At 35.5% G+C, this 21,682-nt stretch overlaps 2 protein-coding genes across 3 annotated transcripts in view; one reads left to right on the top strand and one right to left on the bottom strand.

Moving 5' to 3' along the window:
- The window catches only part of LOC105842927 (uncharacterized), a 239,466-nt gene extending 231,348 nt beyond the window's left edge, over positions 1 to 8,118 (bottom strand). Inside the window, exon 1 of one of the 2 annotated variants that reach the window (XM_038017922.2) lies at positions 7,731 to 8,118. The gene's annotated coding sequence lies outside the window, so the exon portion shown is untranslated. The remainder of the gene's footprint in view (positions 1 to 7,730) is intronic. The other variant, XM_062674425.1, reaches the window with a different exon arrangement.
- Positions 8,119 to 14,904: 6,786 nt separating this feature from the next.
- On the top strand, positions 14,905 to 21,418 carry LOC105841614 (uncharacterized). The gene is made up of 4 exons (XM_062674478.1): positions 14,905 to 14,987; positions 15,407 to 16,581; positions 16,684 to 16,950; positions 21,087 to 21,418. The coding sequence occupies exons 2-4, from the start codon at positions 15,408 to 15,410 to the stop codon at positions 21,416 to 21,418; spliced, it is 1,773 nt and encodes a 590-aa protein (XP_062530462.1). The 5' UTR covers positions 14,905 to 14,987; position 15,407.
- Positions 21,419 to 21,682: the final 264 nt, after the last annotated feature.

The raw sequence follows: 21,682 nt of genomic DNA, 5'->3' as shown, positions 1-21,682 counted from the left end.
GTACAACGCCATCGAAGCTACTAGACTTCTCTCAGAATGTTCTCGATAAATCTAGGGATGTCGTATCGACTATAAGCGCGTTGCAGAGATGGCACGAAGTCACGGATCTCCTGAAGCGAAGAGGAAGAAGTGAATTAAGAATTTTAAAGTGTTCGTTACGTGTTCTAATTGTTGAATACAGTTTTAATTTATACTTCGGTAAAAATTTTATTGATCCCGATCCCTAGCGCGTACTTAAAACTATCCATGGACCCTAGTAATAATAATAATAATAATAATAATAATAATAATAAGCTCCCTAAAATCCTACCTTACGTCCGAGGCGAACATCTGTCCACGTGGGGAGCGGAAACGCGTACTATCGAAACTTACGCGGCTAACAAGGTAAAGGTAACCCATTAATATGGAGACAAGACTAAAAAGAAAATTGAGAGGGCCGCTTCCCGGGGGCGATCGCCGGGGCACACCTGGAGCTGGCGCTGGGTGTTCCAGCATAGGATCCGTCAGCGGCGGAGAGTTGAGCAGGCGGGCTCTCGCCGGGGATTTACAACCCGAAAATGCTACAGCCGCCAACAGAAATCACGATGTAGAAAGTAGGAGCAATAGCCCATGTGAACCTTACAGCCCGAGTACCGGTTCATACAACCCCTCGGTACAATCATCACCATCATCCTCGGGTCATAGAGGCTCACCAACGTCGACTATGGATGTTGCGCAGGGGGCGAATGCCTTTTTACCTGCGTCCACCAAAGCTGGCAAAACAAGGGTGCGCATGAAATGGAGCAGAGAAGTAAACCTATTTATCATGCGCACCTACTACTACGTCACTAAATTAGAAACTGATCTGACTATTTACAGAAAAAAGCTGCATGAACATTTTTCACTAAAATACCCTAATGTAATAATTTCACAGCAAAGAATATCTGACCAAAAAAGGGCAATAGAAAGAAATAAACTACTATCTCAAGAAACCCTAGACCGACTAAAAGAGGAAGTGAGAAAACAGCTCGAAGACGAACAAACCAATAATGTTGAAAATGAAAAATTAAATTCAGAAACATATTCACACGAATATACGACACTTACTCCACAAACTATTTTAACGAAGAAAACACAGCAACATACAAATATTATCTCTAGCACACAGACCTCTCATTCATCCACTCAAACCGAATCAATAACTCTGCTGTTAGAAAATGAAGTCGATATTTTAAATACTAACCCCACAGAAGGGGCAACACAGACACAAGAAGTTAAAGATAAATTTGAAACGAATTTAACAATGTACTCAGGCATGGACCCTAAAGCAAGGCCGCCATTGCCTAAACTTAAATATAGCTCTAAGCTAAATGAACTGATACGTCTATTTAATAATGACATACTTGTAGATTACATCTCACCAGACACACAACTATCAGATGTACATACATTAACATATTGCACCGCCGTAACTATTTCGGAACAACTAAAATATAAAATTATAGCAATAGAAGGAAACGCGAGACATAAAAAAAACTTCAAACCACCGTGGCAACAAAGATTGGAGAAGGATATAGCAAAATTGAGAGCAGATATTGGTAAACTGACCCAATACATAAATAATAATAGATCTAAAAAAGTAGTCCAAAGCGTTGAACAAATATTTAAAAACACTAAAATACACACATCACACGAAAATGGCAATAAAAAATCTCAAGAATTTTTAGACACACTGAAACAAAAATTAGCTCTAAAAGCCCACAGACTAAAAAGATATAACAACTCACAGAAACGAAAGAATGAGAACACTATATTTCTAACAAATGAAAAACTATTCTACAGAAACCTAATAAAGCCGAAAACTGATCGAGACAATAGTAATATAGATATACCAACAGCAGAACAATTGGAAATGTATTGGGCTAGGTTATGGGAAAATAGTGCAAAACATAATGACAAAGCAAATTGGATTACTGAAGAAAAAGAAAGATGGGATACAATAGAAGAAATGCAATTTGATGACGTGACAGAGGAAGAAATAACTACTATAACAGCTAGACTACATAACTGGAAATCCCCAGGTATAGATAAAATCCATAATTTTTGGTTTAAAAAACTAATTTGCTTACACAAAACAATAGCCAAAAATCTAACAGATATTATCTCTGGAAATCAAAGTATTCCCGAATTCATAGCGACAGGAATCACTTATATGATACCAAAAGGTGACTTCTCTATAGAAGCATCCCAATATCGACCAATTACATGCCTTCCGACTATTTACAAAATTTTAACAACAGTTATTACAAAGAAAATAAATTCACATATAGAACACAATAATATCTTAGCTGAAGAACAGAAAGGGTGTAGACGAGGCCACATGGGCTGCAAGGAACAGCTAATTATAGACTCAACCATCATGAAACACGCCACCACAAAAAATAGAAATTTACACTGTACATATATTGACTACAAAAAAGCTTTTGATAGCATCCCACATTCATGGCTGATCCAAGTCCTAGAAATCTACAAAATTAACCCTATAATAATAAGCTTCCTACGCAATATCATGACACATTGGCAAACCACACTTAAATTAAAAAACCCTCCTAATTTTGTAACAACACGACAAATAGCCATAAAAAAGGGTATTTACCAAGGTGATTCTCTCAGCCCTTTGTGGTTTTGCCTCGCCTTGAACCCACTATCCCATCAATTGCATAATGACCGGGCGGGATACCGCATTAAACAACAAGATAACACCGAAACAATAATATCACACCTGATTTATATGGACGACATTAAATTATACGCAAAAAATGACAAAGAAATGAAAAAGTTAATAGATACTACCACGATATTCAGCAACGACATCAGTATGCAATTTGGACTTGATAAATGTAAAACCGTACATATAATAAAAGGAAAAGTCCAACCCGGTGATTATACAATAGATGACACAAACACAATAACGGCGATGGAACCTAGTGACCTTTATAAATATCTGGGCTTTCAGCAGCTCAAAGGACTCGATCATATAACAATAAAGCAATCATTAACTTCAGAGTACAAAAAACGTATCAATGCCATTTGCAAAACGAAATTATCTGGAAAACATCTTATAAAAGCACTGAACACCTATGCAATACCCATTCTAACCTACTCATTTGGAATAATAAAATGGAGCAAAACTGACATAGAACAAATAGAACGCATAACAAGGACTACATTAACAAAACACAATAATCTTCATCCAAAATCTGCAATAGAAAGATTGACAATTAAAAGACAAGACGGGGGTAGAGGCATGATAGATATTTGGCATCTATGGCGTAAACAAATACACAGCTTAAAAACATTTTTCTACATAAAATCAGATTTAAGTGAAATTCACAGAGCCATAGCACAAAATGATAACAACTACACACCGCTAAATCTCAAACAAAAAGAACTAATAGATAATACAGAAAACCTAAGAAATAGAAACCCACAAAAAGACATGGAAGAAAACTGGAAGAAAAAAGCGCTACATGGACGACACCCTCATGACCTAAGCCAATCTCACATAGACAGCAAGGCATCAAACATGTGGCTCAAAACAGGAAGTCTGTTCCCCGAAACGGAAGGATTTTTAATTGCCATACAGGACCAAGTAATAAACACAAAAAATTACAGAAAATATATTATTAAAGATCCCACTATTAGAGACGATAAATGCCGCAAATGCAACACCCAGCCAGAAACAATACAGCACATAACTGGAGCATGTTCAACCCTTACACAGACAGATTACACTCACAGACACAACCAACTTGCTAATATTATCCATCAACAACTGGCTCTCAAACATAAATTGATACAAAATATAAACACACCGTACTACAATTATAAACCACAAACCGTTCTTGAAAATGACTCCTGTAAACTTTATTATGATCGCGCTATTCTTACCGATAGGACGATTCACTACAATAGACCGGATATCACTTTACAAGATAAAAACAATAAAGTCACCTACATTATTGACATTGCAGTCCCGAATACCCACAACATTCAAAAAACGTTTACAGAAAAGATGACAAAATACACAGAACTTAAAGAAGAAATAGTTAGAATTTGGAAACAGAAAAAAGCATACATAGTCCCAATAATAATCTCAACCACTGGAGTTGTCCCAAACCACATCCACAACAGCTTAAAGCTTCTAGATTTAAAAGATAACATATTTATTTCACTACAAAAGGCAGCTATCCTAAATACATGCAGAATAGTGAGAAAGTTTATGCAGCTTGAAGAAAACCAAACTTACTACACGCAATAAAAACTAGCATAATTATTAACTCATAACTAATGTATATTACTTGGCCAAAAGCCCGTATATACAGTTCCACCGGCTCTGTCGACAGACTGAACTGAGAAAGGGGAAACATATGTAAATAATAATAATAAACATTTATTCCAAACACAAATTAAGTACAAAAAATAAATAAAAAAGATAACAAAAATAACGAGGCTTGGAAATGGTTACCGGCTCAGCAATGCCTAACAGTATCGAGACAATCGGTACTGCGGCGCTGATCTTCCGCCGGCACCTGCGGAGTGACGCGCACACCAGCATCAGACCGACCAATACACATCATTGTAAAATATATTAAAAAATAAAAAGAACATGAATAATAAAAAATAAAAAAAAACAGTTATGAAAAGGACAACAAAATGACATTATTAAATTAATTAAATAAAAATTAGTAGGTATTATATAGAAAGTATTCTTTCCATTTGGGACTGCTTTTTTAAGCAATAACTTTGTGCAAAAACATCCAGTTAAAAGACTACGAAGACCACGTTCCATTTCGTTTTAACGTCGCGTTCTTGTCGCGCAGACCACGTAGAAATTACTTTACGTGACAAAGCTTCGTCCTAAGCAAATAATCGGTATGCTATAAAGCTTTTCTTGCGTGAGTACCTCGGAAATAAGTTTTCCATTTGTCGGCCGTGCACCTGTTGCTTTTGAATACGTTATTGCTACAATTTTTATTCCCTAAAATAAGTTTATTGTATTTCACTACTTAATGTGTTCAAATAGTCGCCGATCTGAACCGAATCGGCTGGTGGTTAATGCTAAATTGGGACTTACTTACTGGTGGTAGGACCTCTTGTGAGTCCGCACGGGTAGGTACCACCTATTTCAGCCGTGAAGCAGTAATGCGTTTCAGTTTGAAGGGTGGGACAGCCGTTGTAACTATACTGAGACCTTAGAACTTGTATCTCACGGTGGGGGGCGCGTCTACGTTGTAGATGTCTATGGGCTCCAGTAACTACTTAAAACCAGGTGGGCTGTGAGCTCGTCCACCCATATAAGCAATAAAAAAAAACCTTTTTTTTTCCTACCTATGCTGATAGCCTTGAGAGGCTATTTCAGCTTCGCCCTAACAAGTAGGTGAGTTCACGGGGCTCAAGCCGTAAGTGTTGCTAGCACTGGCCCTAGCAAGAGCAGTGCTTCGCAGAGTCTACCACCCGATTGGAAACGCGACCCACTGAGAAGATCCGGCGAGAAACTCAGTGGGCTGTGTTATGGGATAATTCGCCTCGCAAGCGACAGGTTCCACGAGGACGGTGACCGGTATCTTCCCATGCAAGCTCATAGACAGAGCAGTTTTACTATTACTTTGTCTTATCTGTATCTCTATAGGCAAAAGCTACCAAAATCACACATCCACGAAAACTGTAAATTATTTTAAGCCTCAGCTATAGACGTAGTGAGAAATTATTTTCCTTCGGGAAAACTCGGATCTTTATCGGAATACGATGACACCCCAACTGTCAATGAATGATCGTATTAAATAAGTGACATTTTCCATAGACCTTATAATTCAGTGACATTTTCGCATCCATTAATATCATAGACTTATATAGTATACTTCAGTGATTAATATGGAACTTTATTGTTTAGTGTCAAATTTCAAAATAAATAATGTCATTGTATCTATATATTAATACGTGAAGCATAAACTTTGTATCCCTTTTTACGAAAATTGCGCGGACGGAAGAGTATGAAATTTTCCACACTTATAGAGAATATAGAGAAGAAGTGCACAATGCTAATATTTTTTTTAAATAATGCATAAAAGATACATTATATCAATAAAGAAAACATTACACACACTACATACCATGTATTTGACGCACACACGCATGCATACTATTTATTGTCAAGCTTTTGTTCTTGATGTCTGTTGTCAAATTGAGAATAGATTAAATATTGTTTGTCTTTGTTAATATTTTTATAGTGTAGTGTAGTCTTGGCGAAATTTGTGATTACAGAAGTATAAAATACAATCATAATAGTGTACAAACTTACAATTCCAATGAATGAATGAATGAATGAATGATTTATTTTATTTCAGACAACAATAAGTCCATATGTGTACATAGTATCATTGAAATATACTTAACATTAAAAAAACCAATCAAATAAAAAAAAAATATAAATATACATAATTATAGTCGAATTTCGACTACTGTAGGGCCACTAGTAATATAGAAATGTTACAACCATAATAATTATGAAATTAGCACGATAAATACGAACTTTTCCGAAAAAATACGAAGGTAAATCTTTTCTCACTATATCTCTAATGACAAGTAGAAATGCAAGATTTGTTAGTTGTATTAATTATGTTTAAGGCTCTTTAAAACCGAAGATAATGCTGTATCTTTAAGAATTACATCTTGACCTTGGCTTTGACCTGACGTCAAATGATGGCACAGATAACTTGAAGTGTATCGTTATCTTCGTATTTCCATAAATATTGTACGAAGGCATTTTCATGGGCTTTTGACTCTTCGAAGAAACTGAATTGGTTTGTAAGAACTTAAGCGTTTTCGTCTCGGGGTCTTATAATTGTACTCTAAATAAATCAAATTGAGATTGACTCGTATTAGTGTGTTCAATAATTTCTACGAAACTTATTTCATGTCGTTAAAATTAAAATAAGACTTGACCTAAAGGTCTTAGTTACCAGGTCATAAAAACCTTAAAAAATTTTTTGTTAAAAAATGGCGGAATTTTTTCCCTCCATATCGATTCTTACTTTAAAGAAGACATTGCATGTGCATTTGACTGATAGCTTTGATTTATTCTTTTAAGTACATAAGTACCTACATTATTATAGTAAGGAATCCACGAACAGAAAATCATAAAGCCTATTTAAAATTAGGATGTTAATAATTAAACCTATTGCCAAATTTGACAGATAATAAATAATTTACACTTGCATATTGATATCGAATTTCAACGGAAGGCGAAAGGTTCGATATCGAAAATTCAATTTGTAAACGTATTAGAATTTTTTATAACCTAACATATTTTACTAGTTTAGTTTGTTTGTATGTGATGGAATCTTTGACTGTCATTTTCACCTACTTCAAGGGGTCCGATTAATTTGATAATTTTCACACGCGTCAAGGACCGACGACCATGCAATACTCTTTATGCTCTGATATCCTGACCAGTATCAACAGGATACAAAAAAAAAATGAAATTAGTTCGGTTTGCTATTTCAGCATAATTTTTTAAATTACCTACTTTTACTATTTTTAAGATTAGATTGATAAACATGTACATATTAAAATTGGAATCCCCAAGTCGATTCCTTCGCCTCTAGCGTTAAGAGACATTCTCAATGTTTAATAAGTACCTACAAAAATTAGTAACACGTACGATATTATTTAAACTATTAACACATTACCTTTTATCTCGTGAAATCCCTATACAAAATCCAATTAATCACAGCAAACTATGTTGAAGTCGGCTAGCGGCATACTTTAGTGTCCGCTACGAAAATATTCAAACGTTTATTTTAATCTTAATAATTTGGCAAACGACCAGTTCAACTGGGAACCGCACTAACAAAACTGAGCCGTTCAAAATCGAACCCTTTGCACTAAACTTGACGGAAAAAAAACTTGATACGTCACTTTCGTTTGTCGAACGCGCGCTTTGTATAAATTTTCGTGAGCCACCGCGACACGTGCTCTCTCTTTCGATTCTGAAGCCGGACTGAATTTCTGAAGCGGGTCCGGTGAAACGGTAATCTCAGTGCAGAACGAGAGGCATCGGACGTCTCTTTCTGGCGGCTTCAGGAAATTGCTGAAAGCGCCGTCTGCATAGACGTGTAGGCGACTCGGATACGTTCAGTATTTTATCTTTTTTTTTTTTATTTTTTTTTTTCAAGCATAGACATCAGAACGCCATCATTTAAACTCTTAATAGTTCACAAAATTAAATGAGAAGACATTGCATTTTCGATATTTAAAACTGAGAAATGTAATGCGTTTATTTTAAGGAAACTTAAGCCCATAAAATTTCACATACAATCACATAATATTTAAATCAAATACCTACAACATAATTAAAATTATAATTTATCAGAATGATTAAAAATAAAAATAAACAAAAATTAAATCAAATCAAATGAAATTGAATCAAAATTATTACTGTTGCCAATTGTCGGTACTATTTGATATTTATATACGTAATGAAAAGATTTCTTATTTTACCAAACAATCATACACATCATTTGTAGTATTAAGCGGTAGGCAGCGGCTTGGCTCTGCCCCTGGCATTGCTGAAGTCCATGGGCGACGGTAACCACTCACCATCAGGTGGGCCGTATGCTCGTCTGCCTACAAAGGCAATAAAAAAAAACAAAAAAAAAAACATAAACTTTGTTTTTACTCTCACGAAAACTATTGATACATCTATCTATCTTTGCCGTTCGTTAGTCTCGCTAAAACTCGGGAACGGCTGGACCGATTTGGCTAATTTTGGTCTTGAATTATTCGTGGAAGTCCAGAGAGGGTTCAAAAGGTGAAAAAAAATATGAAAATAGTCGGAATTAAATAAAAACAAACAATTTTGTTTTTCCTTTGATGTGTCCCCCGTTGGACGGATTCCTTTTATTTTTTTACGTTTATTTTATACAAAAGTTTAGGTCTTTTATTTATCGATTGAGGCACTACGAAGTCTGCCGGGTCAGATAGTTTTTTTTTTATAAAAACTAATTCAAAAATATCGGCTGATCCAAAATGAGAGTCAGTGTCGAGCCTTATCCGCACAGAAATTACAATCTTGATTGGATATTAAGCTATAAGCCTCGAATGATATAAAGAACGTGCCGAGGAGTTATTAGCGGGCCTACAGCGTGGGGAATCTTTATATTACAGACTCGCATTGGGACCAATTTTGTAAACTTTGAGAGGTACTATAACGTAATGACGTATCTATACTTGAGACCTTAGAACTTATCTCAAGGTGGGTGGTGCATTTACGTCGTAGATGTCTATGGGGTCCAGTAACCACTTAACACCAGGTGGGCTGTGAGCTCGTCCACCCATCTAAGCAATAAAAAAAAAAAAACTTCTCGAAAAGGTACTCGCTTTTGAGGCAATCCAAGGCTGCACATTCAGGACGTCTGCCGTATGATTTTGCAGTGAATTATCTTTCTTTCACTCTGTAAATAATTATACAAAATCGGCATGTAGTTCATAAATAAGGTAACGTTAACAGTTATTTTTAACAGTTGCTTATTATTATTACACACTTTATATTAGCTTCACTTGTATGTATGTTTGTCTGTTTGTAACTGACTCCTTTAAACGCGATTTTGACCCACTTCAAACGACCAGATTTCATTCAAACTTTGTAGATTTATCGAGGACCGATGACAATACACTAATTTGATAAGATTTATTCCATTATTCAATTTGCAAAATAAGATTTTTTGCCAATTTATATAATATTTATCTATATTCGATAAGGCAGGAATCGATGTTCAAGTACTTAATAGTTTTAAAAATACGCTTTTATAGAAAATTTAACTAAAATATTAAAAATAAATAATAGTTTAAAAAAAAAACTAAAAAACAAGCTTTGTATATAAAATTCAACTAAAAAATAGAAAATAAATTTTAGTAAATTTAAATTGAAAATAGTGTAATATATTTTATTAAAAAAAAAAAAGCGTGGATTACAATCACAGAGAGTTCCAACACACCACCCGCTAGCTCATTATGAGAGTCCCCAGAGACTTTTTTTTTTATTGCTTAGATGGATGGACGAGCTCACAGCCCACCTGATGTTAAGTGGTTACTGGAGCCCATAGACATCTACAACGTAAATGCGCCGCCCACCTTGAGATATAAGTTCTAAAGGCTCAGTATAGTTACAGCGGCTACAACGGCCCCACCTTTCAAACCGAAACGCATTGCTGCTTCACTGCGGTAATAGGCGCAGGGCGGTGGTACCTATGGATGCTGACTCAGATGAGGTCCTACCACCAGTAAAAAACTAAATAATGATTTCAGTTGGCTCTGGTATCAGATCTATAGTTCTTATCGCTAATTGTTCAACAAATTCTTTGAGAATAAAACTCGGCAATGGGGGAAAATCACGTCGATTGTCTAGACTCAAACTAGTATTCCATGTATTGGAACCAGAAATTGCCACAAAAGATTGACCCTTCAAACCAGGACCCAAGTTTTCTTCGCATTATTGTGGTACAACAGCTTCATAATACGACATCTATGGGCTTCGGTAAACATTTAATACCAGGTGGGCCGTGAACTAGTCCAATCATCTAAGCTAAAAAAAAAACTCGCGGGAGCCAAACGTTTCGAATTCTGAGATTGTGTATTTTATTTCCTACTTTAATAACTTAATTAGTTTTTTTATCTATTCAATTATTTTAGATAAACTGCTTGTTAATAATTGTAAAATTACTTTTTTTTCTTCTTCAAAAAAGACGTTCGCCGAGTCAAGTGTAACGGGTCTCATGTTTTGTAACACTGTGGGGACAACGGTACTCTTATTTGTAATTATAAGCTGTAACAATTTTTTCAACACAAAAAAATACAACCAATATTGCTAGTTACCACGAATAAGGCTTTGTTTACGAGCATCGTCAGCCCGCTGAGTTTCTGAGCGGATTTTCTGAGTGGGTCGCGATTCCAATCCAGTGATGCATTCGCGAAAAAGCGGCCCTTAAGGTGTTGGAGCCCTAAAGTTCACCCAGATAAACCAAAAAGTTATTCGAACATCTCGGTCTGTGCCTTTCATCACAAAAACCACAACCTCCTCCTTGTTTTTTTTTATTACCAATGAATTCTTGCACTACTACTAAATAATATACCCGCTTTAAGTGGAGCCACACATGATTCACCTGCGTGACAGCCGCGTGATGTATGAGAACGACGTTGGCAGTGTTATTGGCTTGATTCAATCTCGCGTATTTTAAGGGGCGCAACTGATTGTTCTATTACTGTTTATTTTAACATTTGCGAATCATTATTGTACGGGAAGCCCAGTGAGTTTCTCGCCGGATCTTCTCAGTGGGTCGCGTTTCCGATCCGGTGGTAGATTCTGCGAAGCACAGCTCTTGCTAGGGCCAGTGTTAGCAACATCATCAAGTTTGAACTCCGTGATCTCACCTACTAGTTAAGGTTACGCTGAAATGGTCTCTCAAGACGATCAGTTTAGGTAGGAAAATTTTTTTTTACGGGCGATTAAGTGGCAAATAAATGTAATAAATACCTGCCTTGAGACGTTTATTTATATTCGTGGTCCCTCAGTAGTCGATATTCGACTATAATTAATTGAAATTATAAGTTTGAACATTATTGAGGTTCTATTGTCAAAGACTATATTATAACTTCTATAATTAATAACTTTTTTAAGGGATTTTATGGCCTGGTAACTGAGACCTTTAGGTCATGTCTTATTTTAATTTATATTCTTATTTGTATGAAAAATGATAATATGGAGTGAAATGAAATGAAGATGATTAATTTGAGACATTAATCAACTGGGATGAAATTAAATGAAATGAGATGAGATGATATGGGATGCAATATAATCTCAGTAAAATGGTGGTCATTTACTGAGATTTTTTCAGTGGACTTTTTGGAGCATCCCTAGAATTTACGTCCAGTTTATTTATCTATAGCGTGGCCTTGTCGAAATCTGTGATTATAGAAGTTATAGTCTTTGACAATAGAACCATAATAATGTTCAAACTTATAATTTAAATCAATAATTATAGTCGAATTTCGATTACTTAGGGGCCGCTAGTATAACAAAAAAGGAATTTCATTACAAAAATTGATGCCTGCTTGCGGGATTTGAACTGTCGCATCGCTAATTACGGGTACCCCGGACGTGTTATACTCTAGGCTGCGACTACGCAAGCCATCGCGAGCAAAGAGCTTAACGCTGAAGCTTATGAGAAACAATATGTTGGCCACACAAAACAAGTTAGTTATAAAGCTGTTCTCAAATATTGTTTAAGTTGAGAGAAACTGAAATTCTCGACTTCATTCACGGAATTTATGGGAGTTTTAAAATGTTCATAAAAACTCACAGCCCACCTTGAGATATAAGTTCTAAGGTCTCAGTACAGTTAAATTAAGCAAATTATGATTTGGCGGGTTTGATTTTTATTACACAATGTTATTCCTTCACCGTGGAAGTCAATCGTGAACATTTGTCAAGTACGTATTTCATGAGGAATATTGGTACCCGCCCTGCGGGATCCGAACACCGGTGCATCGCTAAATACGAATGCACCGAACGTCTTATCCTTTAGGCCACGACTACTTCATATTATGTATCTATACTAATATTATAAAGTTGAAGAGTTTGTTTGTTTGAACGCGCTAATCTCAGGAACTACTGGTTCGATTTGAAAAATTCTTTCAATGTTAGATAGCCCATTTATTGAGGAAGGCTATAGGCTATATAACATCACGCTAAGACTAATGCAAGCGGAGCAACAATAAATAATGTTTCAAAATCGGGCTGCGGGCCGTTGCATTCGCTACAGAAATGATTAAAGTTTCGCTGAAATAATGTAGAACAGAATTGTTCCTCTTTAAAAGATCTAAAAAAAGTCCGCGACAGCATATGTCTATATGTTAAGGTTGGCTCACTATAACGTTTTTTATGCTAACCAAATTTGTTCTAAACTAAAGCATTATATTTTGTGAACTATTCCACGCGGACGAAGTCGCGGGCAAAAGCTAGAGAGAGAGAGAGAGTATTCTTTATTGTACACCAAAAAACAAATAAACAGTGCGATACATTAAACACAAAAAAGTGCAATTGGCGGTCTTATCGCTAAGAGCGATAACTTCCAGACAACCATCAGGTGGACAAGAATCATTTGGAAACGAACTACGCGCGGTGTACCAATCCAGTGAAATACATATGCATATAATATGTACACATACATATACACATACATGCACACATACATATCTCCGTAAATATACATACAACTAATACACAATGTATTATAATATAATAATAATAAGCTAGTCTATATATATATTGAAAAAAAATTCGATATTCGTCGTAAGAATATTCAAATGTATAGCTATACCGAAGACAGCCAAAACAGGCGCGCGTCGACATTAGTAGGCGACATTCAACGCGTTCGCGTTAAAAATTTCCCCGCCCCGGAATACCGCGGCGTCAATTTGCTGGTCGTTCACGCGAGAGGATGTCGATACACACGCATTTGTATTGCACACATGAACGCCGCGTTAAATTTTAATAGCAATCGATTTATATTTTCGATGTTTTTTTTCCTTGAAAGCCTTGAGAGAGTATTTCAGCTTCGCACTAACATGTAGGTGAGCTCACGGGGCTCAAACCAGGAATGTTGCTAATACTGGCCCTAGCAAGAGCAGTGCTTCGTAGAATCTACCACCGGATCGGAAAGGCGACCCACTGAGAAGATCCGGCGAGAAACTCAGTGGGTCTATCGGTTAATTTACTCGTCGAGCTCTTTGTCGCAAGCGACGGGTTCAACGAGGATGGTGGCCGGTGCTTGAGGTACGTAAAAGCACCGTTAATGAATCCGTAATGACATGTATGATTTCGAATAGTAAAAGCTGGCATATGTATGTAAATTCGTTTTCTCTGTCCGTACGTTATAGCAAATTTGGAGCCCATAGACAATAACAATGTGATTGCGCCGACCCACCTTGTGATATGAGATCTAAGTCTCAGTTTTATAGTAATTACATACATAAGAATTGCTAACTTAATTAGAGTATTCGAATTATAATTATTTTAGCACCACTGTTTTATTTACTTCAAAGGAATCCATGAAGAATTCAGAATTCAGAAGCCACCCAGAACGTGGCCTCAGTTTGGCTACTAGTGTCGTATTCATTTATGCGAGCTAAAATAAAATAATAATAGAAAGTGTGTGTGTGCGCACACACGCACACACACGCCCACCCACACACACACACACACGCACACACGCACACACACACGCACACACGCACGCACACCCGCACACACGCACGCACACACGCACGCGCGCACGCACACGCACACACGCACACACGCGCACACACACGCACACACGCACGCGCACGCACACACGGTAGACGTGAAACTTTAACAAAATAAAAATCTTCGCAAGGGTCAACCAGCAATGACCAGCATACAATGGAGCATTCTCACCCTAGGGGAACCGCCTGCAATTTGCATGATCACGGCATCCCTACCCCGGTAAGTAAGATTTAAAAAGAGAAATACGAAAACGTTTATCAACTGTGTAACATATCGTCACCGCGATTCAGGAATTGTTGAATTTACGTGCAGCGACATCTGTTGATAACAAACTAAATAGAAATAAGATATCGTCGGTTAAATAGAAAAGTGACATTTCTCAAAAATATTGTAAATTAATATTATCTGTTAAAACGTTTTTTTATCGTATGTATTTTAATAGAAAAATGACACATCATCAAATTAAACGTCAAAAACTCCGTACTGCCACAAGTGTCACTTTGATACTCTGTGGTAATTCGCCATTTTCATTGTTGAAAAACGTCACTCTGCCATTTGCAACGCAAACGCGAACGTGCGAACACGGACGCTTCTCAAGAACAGTGACATTTTCCAAAAAAGTGCTTGAATACAACTGTAAAAGGTAAGTAATATCTACGAAATAATGTATTTTTTCGAGAAACGACGTTTTTCAATTTAATTTTGGTTTTAGTTGTGCCAAAAGTTTTAAAGAAGAATGTATTTTTTTGACATGTGACATCAATTTGAGAAATTATATGAAAGAAATACGACCGATTTCTACTTAGGACATTTATCTATATAATTATACATTTAGCTGTAATATAATAGATTCAATAGAAAATAGTTACAATTTGAAATATGACTGTAAGGTTCAAAAAATAGATTATTGTTCATGTTTTTTTTCTAAATAAAGATTTATCTTTTGCAATATTTACTTAAAGGCATTTTACAAAATTGAAAGTGCAATGTTTTTGAATGGACTTAAAAACAATGTATTTTTTTAAATTAAATCTTTATATAAATATATTCATTTATTTTTAGGATGAATCGTAGTGCGCAAATTTTGAAAATGGTGTTCTCTGAAGACCAAGAGAATCCAGTTGTTTATAATAAGCCCATTTTCAGTCCTTTAGATACTGTTCGCAGTCTTGTAAAAAGCGATGTTAATAATATATCAAATTTAAATAGCCACAGTTATGTTTCGGATTCACAAATTGTGCCATATTTTATGAAGAATGATCTACCTGGACCAAATAATGTTGATATGGAACCTACAGTAAATTATTCAGAATCAGTATCAAGTAACCAAATACAACTTTCTGACCTTCAACGTCCACGATTGAATAAAGTAGTTCCAGAATCTAATTGTTCTTCAGAATACAATGATGATAATTCTAAATCTGAATATTCTAATAGTCAAAATGACTTTTCATCTGATGATGTCGATAATGACCCCGATTTTTTATATAAAGATCTTGAATTATCTTCTACATCTGAAGATGAAAGCATCACAATGAGTAATCGGCGAGAAAAAATAATTGAAATTGAACAAGAAAAGAAAAAAGGAAGAAAACGGAGAGCTGTACCCAAAGAATGGAAAAAAAATAAAGCAAAACTATTAAGGAACTCTGGAAAAGCGTATTTATCGTCATCTAAATCAAAAAAGCTAATGAAAGAAAGGGAATTAAAACCAACTTGTAATGATAAGTGTAAACTGAAATGTTTTAATAAGATAAGCGAGGAAAAGCGTCAAATTATTTTTTCGAACTACTGGAAGATGGCAGACTTAGAAAAACAACGTCAGTTCATTAATAAATATGTAAAAGCAATTAAACCTAAATATCGCTATATTCGTGAAGGAAGTACTAGAAAAGATTATAATCACGCATTTTATTTTGAAGTAGACAAAGAAGATATCCGGGTTTGCAAAACATTTTTCAAAAATACATTAGGCATATCAGATAGACCAATAAGAACGGTGATTTATATGCAAAACTCTGTAGTTGGAGGTTTTCTAGCAGGTGATAACCGAGGGAGACATGGAAACTACAATAAACTTGACAGCACAGTTATTGAAAGGATTAAAGAACACATCAATTCCATTCCTAGAATCGAGAGTCATTACTGTCGGGCTACTACAAGTCGAGAATATATTGAAGGAGGGCTTTCCATTGCGCAATTGCATAGAGACTATGTTGAAAAATGCCGAGCAGAAAGTCGATCGTATGCTGACTATCAAATATATTATAATATATTTAGCAAAGAATATAATATTTCGTTCTGATCTCCAAAAAAGGACCAATGTGAAGATTTTGCAGCTTATGATAATGCAGAAGATAAACAGCCATTAGAGGACAAGTATTTTTCTCACCTAGAAGAAAAAGACTTAGTCAGGAAAGAAAAAGAACTGGATAAAAAAAATACAAATAATAAATGTATAGCTGCCACCTACGATTTGCAAGCCGTAATGCCATGTCCTAGAGGTGACATCTCCAATTTCTATTACATTTCTAAACTGAACGTACTCAACTTTACCATTTACGAGCTTGGCTCCAAAGATGTGAATTGCTACGTCTGGCACGAAGGTGAGGGATTAAGAGGGGTAAATGAAATAGGCTCCTGCGTTTTAAATTATTTAAGAAGGCTCCAGGAGCAAAGTAAAGAAGACTTTCAAGTTATATTTTACAGTGACAATTGTTGTGGACAACAAAAGAATAAATTTATGATTGCAATGTATATATACGCTGTAACTAATTTAAAAAATTTGACGTCAATCACTCACAAATTTTTAATAAAAGGCCACACCCAAAATGAGGGAGATTCTGCTCATTCTACTATTGAGCGCAATATTTCCAGATCTCTGAAATCAGCTCCTATTTATGTACCAGAACAATACATAACATTGATTAGAACCGCAAAAAAAAAGGGGAATCCCTATAAAGTCCATGAACTAAACCACGAAATTTCTTTGACATTAAAAAGATTGCGGATGGCATAGGACCAAATTATACAACAAATGAAGATAGAGAAAAGGTAAAGATGGGTGATATTAAAGTTATTAAAGTGGAGAAAAGGTACAAAGACCGATTTTTTACAAGTTATCTTATAAAGAAAATGATTTTAAAACTGTTGTCATCAAAACTCGAACAACCAAGAAAAATACAGAGTTCACAGAATTAGAACGTCTTTATTCCTCAAAATTAGGCGTTTCTAATAATAAAAAAGCAGGCATACTTACACTAATAGATAAAAATATTATTCCTAGGTTTTATAAAAGCTTTTATGAAAATCTATAGATATCTAAATAATATCTTATTTCTAAGATTGTATAGATAAGCTTAAGTATTTGGGTTTTGGAATCCATGAGATATTGTTTAATGTTACTGGAATTTCAATGTTTGTGTTTTTTAATACTTTGGATAAGTTTGATTCTATAAAATATGCTTTATTTGATTTTTGAGACTGATAATATAATTTAGTCCTATACTAACTAAACAAGCATTCATATTGAAATGTGATTAAGATTATTAGATTTAGAGTATTATATATAATAATAAAATCTTAATTTAAATCAAACTGAACATTATTTACTTAAATATTATAAGAAGACTTCACTTTTAACTATTTGATCTCAATGTTGTTTCCATTGATAATTTAATAAGTTCATTTGCGACAAGATACAGATTTGTTAATTTTCGAATTACTATTGAATGTTAATTCATAACACTTTTTAAATAAATATTTACTTTTATACCACATTTTATCTTATTAAAACTGTTTTTCGACTACAAAAACGTTTAATTTTTGAAAAAATACTTATTCAGTGGTATTCATTTCATATGTGGAAAAACGACACTTCCAGCTAGAATTGCCATATTTTTTATTAAATTATTAAAAACAAATAAATCATCATTATCAGCATTTAAATACCTATTAAATGATATACAAAACTTATTAGTTAAAATCTAACAGATGCCGAAAAATTAATTTTAATAAAATTCAATACTTTTAACTATGTGTACTGTAAAGTTTGGTCTTTTTGATTTATGTCACTTTTCTATTTAACCGACGATATATGGACTTATTTTTTCGTTTCATCGAGTTTGAAATCACAACGATTCTAAAGAAGCTTCACTCCAATAACGCTTCGATACAGCGCACAATTTCGATCCGTATATCCGTTAGAAGAATCCGTTGAATCGGGTAGAAATTCAATTTGCTATGCATTTAGTTCGCTCGACGTTCTGATAATTGAGTCAAATTTATTTTACTAAGACTCCCTTTTGAGGATCTTCTCTAAGTTTCCTTATTGCAGTACTAATGATTGCTTCTTGTGTCGTTATTTTAAAAGACTTCAAAACGCAGAGAGGACGGTTCTCTGCTCAAAAGCGCCTCATTGTTTAAGTCGACTGACATTACGTATTTGCTCGGATCACAATGCAGCTATTTCACAGCCAAAAGATAACACAGCTGACCGCAAGCTTCAGCTTTGATACACAACTTCGTGGTCCCAACGGTGTGCTTAGTGCTAGTTTTGTAATGTTCTCGATAGCGTAAAAGTTAACTCATATTGCATTTGACATCAATTTGCCTACGTTTGCGCTCCGCTGTTCCAACTGCATACAAATTTGAGTTAACTTTTACGCTATCGAGAATGTTAAAAAATTCGCATTAAGCCCACGGAACACAGTATTTTCTATCCTTCGTAATAGAAGACACAGCTCCTTTGCGCCTACAGATATATTACCCAAAATCAGCTGAACTTAACTTGCTTAATTCTGTGCTGGTTTCAATCTAGAAGAAGGATCCGGTGTCGGTCTAGAATCGAGAAAGGGAGAGCCTTCATTTCAAAAATAAACGCGTTACTTTTTTTCTAATTCCCCTCCGAGGTAAATATTTTGTCGGAGGATAAGACATCCTTAAAACAGACGGAAGGTTGATTATTATTATATTTAGGAGGGGATTAGCAAGAAAACAGCAGTATAAGTTCGACAGTGGTACGAATAAGCGGTACTGAAGATTATTTTTTTTGCGTGTATCATCCACCCGATCTCACTGGAGTTCGATGAAGTCGGAATAAGGAAAGCGGTGAGGTGGCTACCCCTACGAGGTCACAGGCAGCTCTAAGGGTATAATTCTGCACGTCAAGAGACTGTGCTCTCGTCTATGAGTGGTAAATTGTGGACTCGTGAGCACAGGAGTCCATGGTGGTCATTGAACTTCGGGAATCGTTGAAATATGTAGACTGTAGCGTTGACTTTTCACTATTTTAGTTACACAGACGATTAAATTTCACAAACATAAATAATAGTTTCAAAAAAACTAAAAAAATACGCTTTTATAGAAAATTCAACTTAAAAATAGAAAATAAATTTTAATAAATTTTAATTAAAAATAGTGTAAGAAAAAGGGGGGCGTGAGGTGCTTTTCGGGATATTATCAAAATAACCCTTCTACTCATATCTGTTCATAAAATATTTATAACTACTGATACCATGCACTCCACGCTTTTTTTACAATAAGATAATTTTTAATAAAATTTATTTTCAATTTTTTTGTTGGATTTTCTATAAAAGCGTTTTTTTTTAACTATTTTTTATTTTTTATTTTTTAGTTGAATTTCAATTATTTCAATTTTATAAAATGTCATCTGAATCAGTCGGTAACTTATCCGAAAAATAGGTGATCGACGCGCCTGGTAGTTTCCCTTCTTAGTCTTGACACAGACAAACCGGGTCTCAGGTAAACACAAAATCGCTAATCCTGATTATCCTAGAAAGGATAACGGATGAAACTGCTTAAAATATTGAATTGTCATCGGTCCTTAACAAGTATGCCAAGCTTCGAGTTAATCCGACGTTTTGAAGGGGGTCAAATCATGTTCAAAGGTTCCGTTACATACTAACATACGTATGAAGCTAATAAAAGCGTATTAAAAATCAGGGATTACAACAATAATTAGCGATTTAGAGCCAATGGGTTTGTCTGTGACCACCGCATGCGACCGCTGTCGGCAAATGAGTAGAATGACTTGACGTTTGCCCGCCATGACACACGCAGCTCCGTTTAGTGTTACCAGCTCTTAATTAATATTACCATTTAGTAGAATGCAAAAGAATTAATCGTTTTTAAAATAACAGAATAATAATCTACCAACGATTTTAAAAACAAAAAATAAATTACTATAACTAAAAAATTAACTGATATTCACAATAAAAGCTTTTGCGTTTAAATAAACGATCAAATTCATAAAAAAAAAGATCACAGATACAACAATATTGATACAAAGGAATAATCGAATTTTTTTTACGAAATCTTTGTACAAATAAAGCAAAATAAATAAGAAAATCTATTCCTCACGTACTAACCGAAGGCAATTGAATAGGGCCAGTGTCACGTGTCGCGATAAATATCACAAAACTCCAGGTAGCGTATTGTGTCGCCGTAAATATATCTACAAAGCAATCTCAAATGATCAGATCTACGCAGATGCGACGCAGCTTCCACGGGACATTTGTTTACGCGGGTTCGAATAAGCATAAATAATATTATTTTCTTCGCTTTTCCCGAACCGTGGACACAACCAAAATTACTTTTACGATTTGTTCTGGCCTTCTTTTTGTTGTCATTGTATATTTTTATCCGGCGTTTCGTTTTAGAGTTTTCGTGATGAATTTGACCGACTACTAATTAGTTTGATAACACGCGCCTATGTTATAAGTGCCTCGACGGAAGCAAACATGTCAACGATCGCCATGCCGCACGTACAAGCGCTGGCATCACCACTCGCTACACAACAAGAAGCCGGAGACAGAGCCAGCAGAGAACAGGGAAATCGCGAAGAACGTGCGACTTCCCATCAACTGCACACAGATCAGCAGGGCGTACTTGAAGATGGTGCCCGTTGAAGTATACAAGCCATCGGAATCGACGACGGTGCTGGCCCTACTGGACGAAGGCTCCACTGTAACTCTCCTGGACTCGAGCGTGGCGAAGCAGATCCGGCTCGAAGGACCAGCTGTTGGGTACGCAGCATGTTATACGTGTCAATAAGGCGAGTGACGTCAACTCGGGTTGGACGGGTTTATTTTGAAATCACTTGGAAAAGAACCATGCACAGAGCGTAGGTATGTCATGTTGAATTTAAGGTAGTTAATACAGATTTGTTTTCAATTTGAATTGGAATGTTTTATGAAATGCATATTTATTCGATATATGTATGTGGGGTTTTACATTCAGTTTGGGCCAGAGAAACAGTTGATCCCGGTCGGCGGTGTATCGCGTTCCAACCCGGCAGGCCTGGTAGGGCTGCCGCAC

Source organism: Bombyx mori, chromosome 20, assembly GCF_030269925.1.
Source record: "Bombyx mori chromosome 20, ASM3026992v2".
Classification (NCBI taxonomy): Eukaryota; Metazoa; Arthropoda; class Insecta; order Lepidoptera; family Bombycidae; genus Bombyx; species Bombyx mori.
This window is presented reverse-complemented; position numbering and strand designations above follow the sequence as displayed.

Excerpts from the sequence above, each read along its gene's own strand:
- LOC105841614 (XM_062674478.1), top strand. The coding sequence starts at position 15,408 with ATGAATCGTAGTGCGCAAATTTTGAAAATGGTGTTCTCTGAAGACCAA. Across the intron at positions 16,582-16,683 it reads TGAAAAATGCCGAGCAGAAA|CTTATGATAATGCAGAAGAT; the intron begins GTCGATCGTATG and ends AAGATTTTGCAG. Across the intron at positions 16,951-21,086 it reads TTGCTACGTCTGGCACGAAG|TGCCTCGACGGAAGCAAACA; the intron begins GTGAGGGATTAA and ends CTATGTTATAAG.